Here is an 11810-nt window from a genome sequence, read left to right on the forward strand (position 1 = left end):
AAGCTTGTAAATACTGAAACTTAAGAAATTCATATAAAGGATACTGAGTTGGGGGAACCCAAACACAAGGCATTTTCGATGCTATGAGGTCATCTCAGGTCAGGATTACTTTTTAAGTCTTAACTTTAAAAAATAATGAATAGACTTTTTGAATAGCTTTGAATAATGGATACACACACACACACACACACCCCTTTCCTACCCTACCTAGCGGCCTTTCCCCCAGCCCAGTTCACTAGAGGCAAAAACATACCACAAATGTGTAGCAGCTGTTTTATGTGTTATAGTGTGTGCCAGAGTGACTCTCGCACTTGGGTCTTGATTTCTGGCACGCTTGCAAAGATAGTTGGCCACAAAATGACCTATGCTATATAGACACAGGATTCACTTATACTTCAGCAGTAATTTTACAGACGGACTTAAATACAAAAGAACCACATGTGCTGCAGATTAACAGAATACACTGCCGTTTACCAGAGGGGAATCTTCAGCAGCATGGCCCAAGTCTCTGCCAAGCAGGAACAGCTGCTCCAAGGGATTTAAATTGTAGACATACTGGTATGCCTTTGGACGGCTGACAGTGAAAGTTTATGCTGCAGTGAGACAATTTCCTCTCTAAGGCACTGCAGTTTCTCTCTTTGACATACTAACATGGCTATAATCATAAATCATAGAGTTGGAAGGGACCCCGAGGGTCATCTAGGCCAACCCTCTGCAATGCAGGATATCCTTGCATAATTCTGAGCTGAAGTTGGATAGCAAATGCATGAATGACATTGTTACATTTCTGTCCAAGCATTGTAGTGTTGGAACATTCCCCCCACACCCTGTCATGTTTCCACACACGCAGCATGTTTGTTTGCCTATTTGCATATAGTGTTGGAACACAAACTGTGTGTCTGCCTTGCCCGCTAATAATTGACCTGCTAATGTAACACGTGAACAAGCCAACAATCTGAAAATGACTGGTGTGATTGGAGACACGTAGGTGCTAAACCTATGTCCTGCATCTTGTTTAAGTTGGGCCTCAGTGAATGGTAGAGAAAGGGAGGCATTGAAATATGCAACTGGAAAAGAGATGGAGGAAAGCTCCATCTCTTTATTCTTCTGTCTCTGAACTGACCCCAAATGGTAGGTCCTTGAACATCAGGTTCCTGAACGTCTCATAACAAGCAAAGTCCTGTTACAAAAGGGAACAAAAGTATTGCTTTCTCCATCCTAACAATCTCATGCAGCACAAAAGCAAGCTATTATATCATATAATCATCTGCTTTGGAATGACTTAAATTTCCTCCCCGGCCGTTCAGCAGGACACTGATGGATGACTCCACTGTCCATACAAAGTAAGGGCAAAAGCACTTATAAGTACCAGTAACGGTGAAATAGTTTCAGACAGTTTGCTCATCCACATAGTCCTTCAGGGAACAGATGAAATGGCACTGCTGCCCTACACCTGAATTAAAAAGAGGTCATATGTAGAAACAGTCATTATTATATTGCAAGCTCTATATCAAATCTCCCATCAGAATGGGGGTGAGGGTTAGGAAATTAATTTAAGTCACCAAAAGAGAGGAAACAATTATTGGTTTAAGTCAAGCTTTCCATTCACTCATTTGGTTAGTATACAATTACATCAGAGTAATTTTGGTTTACAATGAAGTAGAAGTTAAATCCCAAACCTCTACTGATACAGCCTGCATACCTCATGCACTTCACGATTTACAGGAACTTGATTTTTTAAAAGTACTGTACAGAGAAACACAGATTTGCACATGAACACACACAGAATTATTATTATGAAACTTAAAGGAAGATCAGTTCATAGTACGTGTAAGCTCAGAAGGTGGACTGCACATATGTAGAAGTTAATTTCCATTTCGCTCCATGCAGACATGCAAGGACACTAAAAACGTAATGATATTGACTCAGAAGTCCTACTGAATTTAATGGGGTTTCTTCCAGGTAAGTGGGTCCTCACTAACCATGAGCTGCAGCTAAAGTTTGTTGCACAGCCACCTATCTGGCTGTCATGACTGAATCAGGTATTGCCTGTACTTCATAGTTTAGCATACCATGTGAACCAGCTCAGATTATAAAGGTTCTACATAACACATACTAATATTTTAAAGTTGGTCGGTTTTTAACAACTTTCCTGAATTACTTTTCTTAGTTCCAATGCAGCACCTGCTGTCGTAAGCTGCTGCCAAATCTTATGACATTTTATAATAAAAAGCTTCTAAAAGGCTTGCCATAGGGTGCCAAACCCATTTATTTCACTGCATTTTTTTTTAAGATGGATTTGTAATTTTTAATAATGTTGTTCACTTCTGAAGATAGCTTGATTTGAAATAAAATCTGTAATGTAATAAAGCATGTTAAATTCTACAGTTCTTAAAGCCCAATTGTGATGCACACTCACAAACACTTACAGAATCAGTATGAAAATAAATATTGCCTGGAAAAAAATCTGACACCTTATAATTACGATACAATGGAACACATTTATTGTTGAAGAAATGATTGACATTTGTAACTATCAACTAAAAAGAAAGACATCCACTTTCTATCTAATGTGCAAGAACACTGGTCCAGTTTCTTCTGGAAAATTCTGAAGACCTAGGCCACAATCTAATGTATTTAATTCTGTACTGGATTGTGGCTCTTGTCTTCAGGTGAGTGATGCTGCTATGTGAACACAGCCAGACAAAAATCCAGTAGCTTCACAATCACTTCCCTTGTTTTAAAAGAGATGCAATTGTGGAGTGTACAAAGAATGCATGCTGTATGACCAAAGGTTTCGGATTATGCTTCTAGGTAGTATAAAGGCTTTATTTAATTGAAGTGTTTTAACTGCCATAGCAACCAAGTAGTGGGTATGGCTGTTCAGGAAGTATGTTTTAGACAATGGGGAAATTGATTTAAATTAATCTTTACTTAAGCAAGTTAAAACCACAGATTTAAATCAAGCCACTGGATGTGTTCAAGCCCATTTTATAATCCTGTCCTAAGCACCCTAACTTTCTGGAAACTGGGGTAGAAGTTACACAACAAAAGCCATTTACTTTCGATCTCACTGAAGAAGCATCCAAAATGTTTGGTTCAAAGAGTCATAAGTATTCATGATTTGCCATAAGACAACACATGGCCTATTATGACATTTATAATGCTTAACCCAAACATGCATGCCTCTTCCCACTGTTTTGCAACCAAAATTTAAGCCAAGCCAATGATTTTTATCCATCCTCTGGAGTAATAACTCCCAAATTCTAAAGACATTATAGAACTTCAGCCACATATTTCCTAGCCCTAAGGAAGAAAGCAAAACCGAATGAAAAAAAGGTCCACTGAATCAAAAACCCAGCTGCGCTTTCCAAAAACATTTAGATCAGGGGTAGGCAACCAGATGCAGCCCAATCGCCTTGTCAATCCGGCCCGTGGATGGCCTGGGAAACAGCGTGTTTTTACATGAATAGAATGTGTCCTTTTATTTAAAATGCACCTCTGGGTTATTTGTGGGGCCTGCCTGGTGTTTTTACATGAGTAGAATGTGTGCTTTTATTTAAAATGAATCACTGGGTTATTTGTGGGTTATTTGTTCTTTTTTCTTTTTCTTTTCAAAATATAGTCTGGCCCACCACATGGTCTGAGGGACGGTGGACTGGCCCCACGGCTGAAAAAGGTTGCTGATCCCTGATTTAGATGGCTAAAACTGTCTGAACTATTTTTCAGAATTGGTTGTAGACTTTAAAAGCCGTCTTAAATGACTCGGATATAACTCAAAAGACCAGTTGCTTTTCCTATTAGATATTGTAGGCTAACTTTTACAGAATATGTAAAACTAGCTGTCCTTTGCTTTGGACTAGCTTGGCCCCATGACTTACAGGAAAACAGCAAAGTGCAATGGCAACCCAACCGAGATTAAATGCTTATATAGGCATACTGTACATCCCAGTACATATAAAAGTTATGTTTACACTATACTGTAGTAGTCTATTAATAATAATAATAATAATTTTTATTTATACCCCGCCCTCCCCAGCCAAGGCCGGGCTCAGGGCAGCTAACAAGCAGTAATAAAAACAAATTGAATGAATACAACTTAAAAACAAAATTAAAACACAAAATTAAAATATTGAAACCTCATCGCAGGAGGAGAAAGGAAAAGAAAAAAGAAAGATGGGGAGAGAATCAAATTGGCTCCAAGCCAAAGGCCAGGCAGAACAACTCTGTCTTACAGGCCCTGCGGAAAGAAATCAGATCCTGCAGGGCCCTGGTCTCGTGAGGCAGAGCGTTCCCCCAGGCTGGAGCCAGAGTTGAAAAGGCCCTGGCTCTGGTTGAAGCCAATCTAACTTCCTTAGGGCCCGGGACCACTAGGGTGTTGCTATTTATGGACCTTGAGGCTCTCCGTGGGGCATACCGGGAGAGGCAGTCCTGTAGGTATAAGGGTCCTAGGCCACCTTGGCTGCATGGGTGGGAGGGCAAAACCCCAGCTCCAGCCGGCTCCACTCTCATAACCAGAAGAGGGGCAGTGGTGGTAGGGGGCTTCCTTCCCCTGGAAATGGTAAGGCTGCCTGCAGCTGCACCCGCATCCTCATAAGGTAACAATATCTGCAACGCGCAATGAAGTGAGCTATGCCTGTATATTGTAAGTTTAGTTGCCCATCATTCTCATGAACAAGGAAAGTGTATTGAATTCCCTGCCATTTCCGTTTTGTCTGTCTTTCCTTAGGTCTCTTACAGTTGGATTTTATGCATATTTCATCAGCAAGTCTCACTGGCTTCAGTAGGATTTACTTTAATGTGTGTAGGATTGTAGGAAGATCAGCTTCTTTAAATAATAGCCTCTGCCCAAATATTAATTAAAAACAAGCAACAAGACAAGACAAATAATCACAGTAAAAGAAGTGATAAACCACCGTCAGCAAGCCGTAAGACTAGCATTAAAACACAATAAAAGATCTAATGAATTTTGTATAAAATATAAAGGAAAATATAAACCCTGCAATCAAAAGGATGACTTGAGCACTTGCACAGGCAAGTCTCTCTGAGGAGGGCCAGAGGCGTACATAGGGTCCCACCTGCCGCCACCAGGGTGAGGGGGAATCACTTTACAATAGCCACATTAGACATAACATTTTGCACAACCCAATTGTTACATGTTATGCATCCCAAGTACTTGAAGTGTCCGGACTGAGGATGGAAAAAAGTGCACGCCTTTGTGCCGCAGTGTATTGCCACACAGTGTCGCCAAACACACATACGTCATACGTTCCCTAGTCTTGAGAGGTGATTTTGTGCCCCTCGAGGCCTGCACCCCCGGCAGGGGCTGGTGGTACTACTTTGAGGGCATTCCATAACCAGGGCACCAGTACCAAAAATATTCTCTCTCCAGTAGCCATCTGGCACACCCCATGAAGCAGTGGAACTCAGAGAAGGATAGCAGCCAGTGCAGGTGGGAATACACCACAGTAATATGATGTGATTGCTGGGTCCCTGATACCCTGCTGCCTTGTTTAGGATTGGGTTGTTTCCAGATGTTTGATGTTGTTTCCAGATCTTTTTCAGAGGCAGCCTTGTGTATAATACAGGGTTCGAAACTCCCGTTGTTCTAGGCACAATTTGCAACAGGGAAGTCCATTAGCGCGAACAGATTCTGAGCTCTGGGCGCAGTACTGCGCCTAAGATTTCAGATTAAAACTGCAGAGTGGAAGGAAAGGAGGACCTTCTTCTGCCTCCCCACTTCCAGTTATTCTCTGAAGACTGGAGAAGAGACCCTCTTCAGAATATTAGGGGGGGTGGGTCGGGGAAGGACTAGACCATGTGAAAAATGAACGTAATATTTTAGCTGCAGTTCATTCATTTTCAGCTTTGTATTCTTGGTATTAAAAAACCATGCCTAGACATTCCATTGTTGTACCCATAACCTAGGTTTAAAGTACCATTTAGCTCCTAGCTATCATATCTCAGTTTCTAACACTGGTATATCACATTACTCCAAGCAGTAGGTTATAAGAAAGAACACAGGTAACTGTAGCAAGGTTATCTCTGTCCAGAGAGGGCTACAGCTGATAAAGGGCACTTCATGTCACTGAGGCTACTTGCATCGACAGTGATAACACCAGACCTATGATCTACTGTGAATCGGATCCTTACAGTGGATGCAACGCCTTCCAGAACAAGTTAAAGTCCTCAATCAGGCAGGTGAACCACCACCTAACAGAACCATCATCTTATCTGGATTTGGGCATTACTGTACCTAGGCACTGATGAAAGATGAAAAGGAGAGATAGAGCTGGGTGTCATCTGTGTCTACTGACGACACCAGTGTTAAATTTGTGGATGACTTCTCTAAGCAATTTCATGTAGATATTAACCAGTATGGGAGATAATGTAAGAACCCTGTGGGATCCCATAACACACTTGCCAAGGAGCAGAGCAATAACCCCCTCAATGCCAGCAGGGTCTCAACAATCCAAGCAGGAGTGGAGCCACCGCAATGCAATTCTTCCAACACAAAATAGTCTAACCAGAAGGATGGCAATGTTGAAAGCTGCCTAGAGGTCCAAAGGAATCAACACAGTTATATTCCTCTTGCTCCTTACTACTACCACATATTTCATCCCACAGGACAACCCTTCCAAAACTGGGCCTAAAGCCCACATGTAATTTTATATTTTCGAGCTGGAACTGATAGTATTGCAGATCCTTTCCTCTGAGAGGTGCCTTGTGAGAAAGGCCTGGTGTTTGTTCACGTCTGCTCTGTTGCAAGAGCAAGCTGTAGCCTGTTTCACTCCTAGACTTGTCACAGCTACTCCAGGAGAAAAAGCTGCTCAGCACTAAGCATTAACCCTTCTGAATACTTTGAAGGTAACTGTGAAGTGTTAGGTTTGCTTCCCCTTTCTTCACCCGTACTGTTTTGCAGAGTTGTACGCTTGCAATTTTTAACAAGGAACGGTTTCCCTTTTCTAACAACATTGTAGTTTAATTTTATCTACTCCCGCTGTTTTTATTGCTCCTTTTTATTGCGCCTGCTTTTCTCTGCTGCTATTATTACTGCATTTAGAAGTTTCTGAGCCTGTAATTTTTACTATCCAGGTATTTATGGAATTTTATGTTGCTAACTGTATATTACGATTCTCCTGATTATTGGTTTTTAATGTTAATATTTAGTGTGAAACTAAATTGACCTAAGTGTTGTTCATTCACCTTGGAAAACAGAGGTAAAACTAAAATATTATCAATAAAAATTTACTGAAGCCCCCACTGCACTTTTTCTGAAACAGAACGAAGAAATTGTTTGTGCCATTATGATAGTCAAAAAACTCATACAGCAAGGCAACCACACAGATGGCTAGCCATCATTTGAAGAATTTGGCCACATTTATCATTCTTCACTTACTATATTCCGAACCAGTCAATCAAGAAGATTAACCAATAAGACTGTTCACAAATCAGAACGCTACTATAACTGAGTAAGACTGATAAATATTTTCCCATGTCAAAGTACTCTTCTGATAGGTACAACTAAGTTTAGTATTATTCCTTTGGTTCAGGAAGCAAACATAACTTAATCCCCCCCCCCCCCCAGGAAACCTGCATGGAGCAAGAGCTGGGTGGGAGTGGGTTGCCGATGTCTGACTTTACTGCTGTAACTTAACTTCCTGTTGGTCTGGATATAGCTTGCCATTGTCTAGCTATATTATGTCATTTTTAAATTAGCCTCCAGAATTCCATTGTTCCACCACCCTTTTCCTTCCTTCCAATAAACACACAGAAAATTCAGTGGTTAAGACACTCAAACTTGTCTTGCAACTTGCACTCTGAACATAACTTTTGTATCACAATTCATAACTACATATTAGTTATTAGAAGCAGCATGTCTCAGTTTTAAAAAGGTATCAAGTGTCCCCATCAAGAAATAAGTTCTGGGATTGGTATGCATCATACAAATTTAAGATGGAATGTATTTGCTTACATTGCATATTTTGCTTCCAAACATCATTATAGGAAGATGCCATCACAACTGCAGTTCCAATACAAAGGCAGTTTCTTGTTAAAATAAACAAGTCACGTTCAAAGGAATTGCCAGGGAAATAGGGGAGAAGGGTTAGATTTCTCCAAGAGTTGCTCAGATCCTCTAGTTGAGATCCGAATCCCTTCTTTCATACTGGAGTACAAACTACTTCAATGTAATCCAAAGATGCTTTGCCAGATTAGTAAAATATACACAAATGTTAAAGTCTACCCCCCAATATTATATGCCAAGAAGTGGAAGTGTATACAGTATATAACTCCACAAAATGGCCAGATCACTCTGGAAAAGTGTTGTGCTTGTTCCCATTATTAATGGACAGCTGTTGCTCATCTGGGGCTAAGTTATACTATATGGTTGTATACTGTATAAAAATTATCCAACTGCTCTCAATGCATCACTTACTAGAAGACCATAAGAGAAGTGTGAACACTAACTTTGAGGCTGGATCGCAGCTCTCTCTATAAGATAGCTTTTGGAAGAAAGAAGAACAGATTACCATAAACTGGACGTTTGAAAGACAAGCAGCAACACTATGCAGCCTGTGTGCAATGAGAGCTGCTGCCATTTAGCTTTTCTAAACAGCCCCAGTATTAGAAAAGGTACTGTTTCAACCTATCAGACGCAGCAAAAAATCTCCATGAAGACAACGAAAAACAATGGCTGATACTAAGAAAGATAGCAAGAAAAGTTTTCAAAACACAGCTATCTACTACCAGTTCTGGAATTATAGGGGAGAAGCCCAGGGACCCTACATAATAAACCCACAATAGTTTTAATGAAGTAAACAAACATCATATATTTTTAAAAATAAATAAGTGGGGGTGGCACTCCTGTAATTGGGACCTGCTACCAGAAGGAAACACAACAAGAACAAGGACTTCAAGACCAACCCACCAAGTCATCTCTTCTTCTGCAGGAACTTTTATTATCAATCTTTTCCATTGTTCCACTTCAGCAACTACTGCCCATCTTCTAAGGGAAACAGAAGGGTTATCCACACCCATTTCCCCCCAAGTAGCAATGACTACTTTCCCATTAAATTCAGCAGTGAAGTACTCCACTTCTGAGCTGTTCTGCATTCCCACTTCTCACTTGGAATTAAGCTACCCCTTCTCAGCTTTGCATTTAGACTCCAAGTCTTCAAGCAGGCACAAACAGTGCTCCTATCTGTACACCTTGAACCTGGATTCATCCCTTGGTGACACTTAAGTGGAACAGAATGTTGGGAACTTGATGGTGCACCATGGTCCTAGTTTATACTGATGATTACTAAAAGCAAAATGAAGACCTAGAATTGCTGTCTCAATCCGGCCAAGAGCACATGAGATGACTGGATTACAAGCCTGATGAGAAGTTAGCCATTCTGGTTAATGGACGAATTGGAAAGTAATAAACATAAATAATTTCTCTTTAAACTTCCCCACCTCTAAGGTTCAAAGTACAGGCGGAAACATTCACATCCTCCTTCAGTGATACACTACAAGCTAAAGGAGTGTTCATCACATTATTACTCTTCTGACATACTATTTAAGCTTGTTTCCAGACAGAGATTTCTCTGAATGACAAACAGACCCACAAATCACACACAGACAGCATCAGTTTCTGCGCTGATCACCGCCAGTCCCGGAGGCAGGCCAGGGACTAGCAAGGGCAGCATAGTCCAAAACTGGTGTAATGAACCATATTTTGAGTTTGAGCTTTGAGGGTAGGGGAAGGAAATCCATAGGGAGTACAGAATGTTAAAAGGGGAGGGGGAGGCTGAAAAGGGCATAGGATAATTGGGTGGCAGTGGGAACTTTGGTCAGTTGACAGGAAAGATTAGCCAGTTAGGAATAGGTTTGGGAGATTACTAGTTCTAATTACATTCACCCCAGATTTCAGTTTACTGTGAATTTGCTTTCATTGTTACTCAAATAAACATTGTGCTGTTAACCCTTTGTGACCAGTGTCAGAAACTCAGTTGTATAAACTAGGTGCCAAATGGCTCCTTAATCCAAGGTTGCAGTTGCCAAAACGAAATGCCTTGTTGCCATTTTGGAGCAAGATGGGTCTAAAGCCTTATTTTTCAAAGGATGGACAGGCTGTGATTGATTACCAGTTAAACATCTCGCTAGTTCAGATGACAACTTTGAGCTAGGTTAAGAACCTTGAGAACTTAAAGAAGAAAAGTCACTTGATCCAGGAACAGTCCACATATATATTGGTCTATTCCTACCTCTTTTTCTTAATGGTGACACTGACTGTTCATAATGTAGGAATATTCTTCACAACTGTGAGCAGGGAGTGGGGTGGGGTAACTGAAGACAAGCTACAACAATTAACTACAACATTGCTCACTGCTCCTACTCAGGCTGCACAGAAAAAGCCTTTTTGTTCCTGAAATTCATTCTGATTGTGCAGATAAAATATAGTGGTTAGTATTCTACAGGATGTGATTTTAATGTATGAAAACAGTCCAGATCCAATGAAATGTATGAAAACAGTCCAGATCCCTGGCATGTCAGGCGCCATCCTGGCATCTTCACTTGGTCGCAAGTGACCAATAGTCAGGTGCAAAATGTGCTTCGTTAATTTCAAACACTGGGCGCAAGAACTATGCTATCACAGGCACGTGAAACCTTTGTGCCCCCTTCCTTGCACGATGGGTTAATCCGGCTGCTAACCAGAAGGCTGGTGATTAGATTGACCCTGAGGTCCCTTCCAACTTAAATTTTGCGAGCCATCCTTAGGGCTGATGGGAGTTGTAGTCCCAAAACATCTGGGGACCGGAGTTTGAGAAAAGCTGTAGGGAGCTCACCCAGCGGGGATTTGGAAATAACAGCCTTGCTGATCAAAGCTGGACCTACTTTCGAGTAAGGGTCATTCTGAAGGCTCCTGGGATAACACGGAGAAGCCACGGAACGAGAGAGGCTTCACTCCGGGGGAAGCGGCACTTCCACGCCCCCCACGCCCCTCTCCCTCACTCACCATCCGGGAACTCGCGGTCGCTGATGTGCTGCAGGTGGGGGCCGCCCCCGCCGGGATCCGAGTCCCCCGACTCGGCCTCAGTGACCTCCCGGTAGTTGCCCGCCCTCCGCTCGAGCCCCACGGCCGCCGCCGCCGCCGCCCCGCTCCCGCCCCCTCCGGCGGACGCCGCCCTCAGCGCCGAGCCGCGGACCCGGCCGAGCTTGGGGCTGGCGCCGGGAGAGACGCAGCAGGTGACGGTGTTCCCCATGGCCGAGCGGGAGAGCCGCCGCCGCCGCCGCCTGGGCTGGGCCCGAGCCCGGCTATAGAAGGCCTCGGCGACGCCAGCAGCAGCAGCAGCAGCAGCGTCGCCTCATTGTCACGCCGCCGCCGTTGCCGCCTCGCCGCCCTCGCCCGGCCCCGCTCGCCAACCAGCCGCTCCCGCCGCCCCCTCAGCAGCCGCAGCCGGAAGACCCGGGAAGAAGCCGCTTTCCCAACGGTCCCCGCGGCGGCGGCGGAGGAGGAGGAGGGAGCGGCGGCGGCGGCGCCCTTGCGCACGCGCCAGCCAACCGCCGGCCGCGCTCCACGCCCCCACGTGACAAACCCCACCCCCGCCTCGCCCCGCCCGCGCGCCTGCGACGTAGCATCTGAAGGCTAAGGGGGGGACGGGGGCGGGGCGGCAGGAACCGGGCCACGTGATGGGGGCGGGGTCGAGAAGCGGATATGCGCGGGCGCACATAAATATATGCACAGGCATAGGCACATATATGTACACACAGCCAGATGCACGCACACATATTTATGCACATACATAGGCACACACACACACACA

The 11810-nt window shown here is 43.4% G+C and overlaps 1 protein-coding gene across 1 annotated transcript in view; it reads right to left on the reverse strand.

Annotated features, from left to right (window-relative positions):
- The window catches only part of CCNYL1 (cyclin Y like 1), a 33094-nt gene extending 21725 nt beyond the window's left edge, over window positions 1-11369 (reverse strand). Inside the window, exon 1 of the mRNA XM_053363133.1 lies at window positions 11003-11369. Within this exon, the coding sequence (XP_053219108.1) occupies window positions 11003-11249 (247 nt within the window). The 5' untranslated portion in view covers window positions 11250-11369. The remainder of the gene's footprint in view (window positions 1-11002) is intronic.
- Between the last annotated feature and the right edge of the window lie 441 nt (window positions 11370-11810).

This window comes from Podarcis raffonei, chromosome 1 (genome assembly GCF_027172205.1).
Source record: "Podarcis raffonei isolate rPodRaf1 chromosome 1, rPodRaf1.pri, whole genome shotgun sequence".
NCBI classification, from domain to species: domain Eukaryota; kingdom Metazoa; phylum Chordata; class Lepidosauria; order Squamata; family Lacertidae; genus Podarcis; species Podarcis raffonei.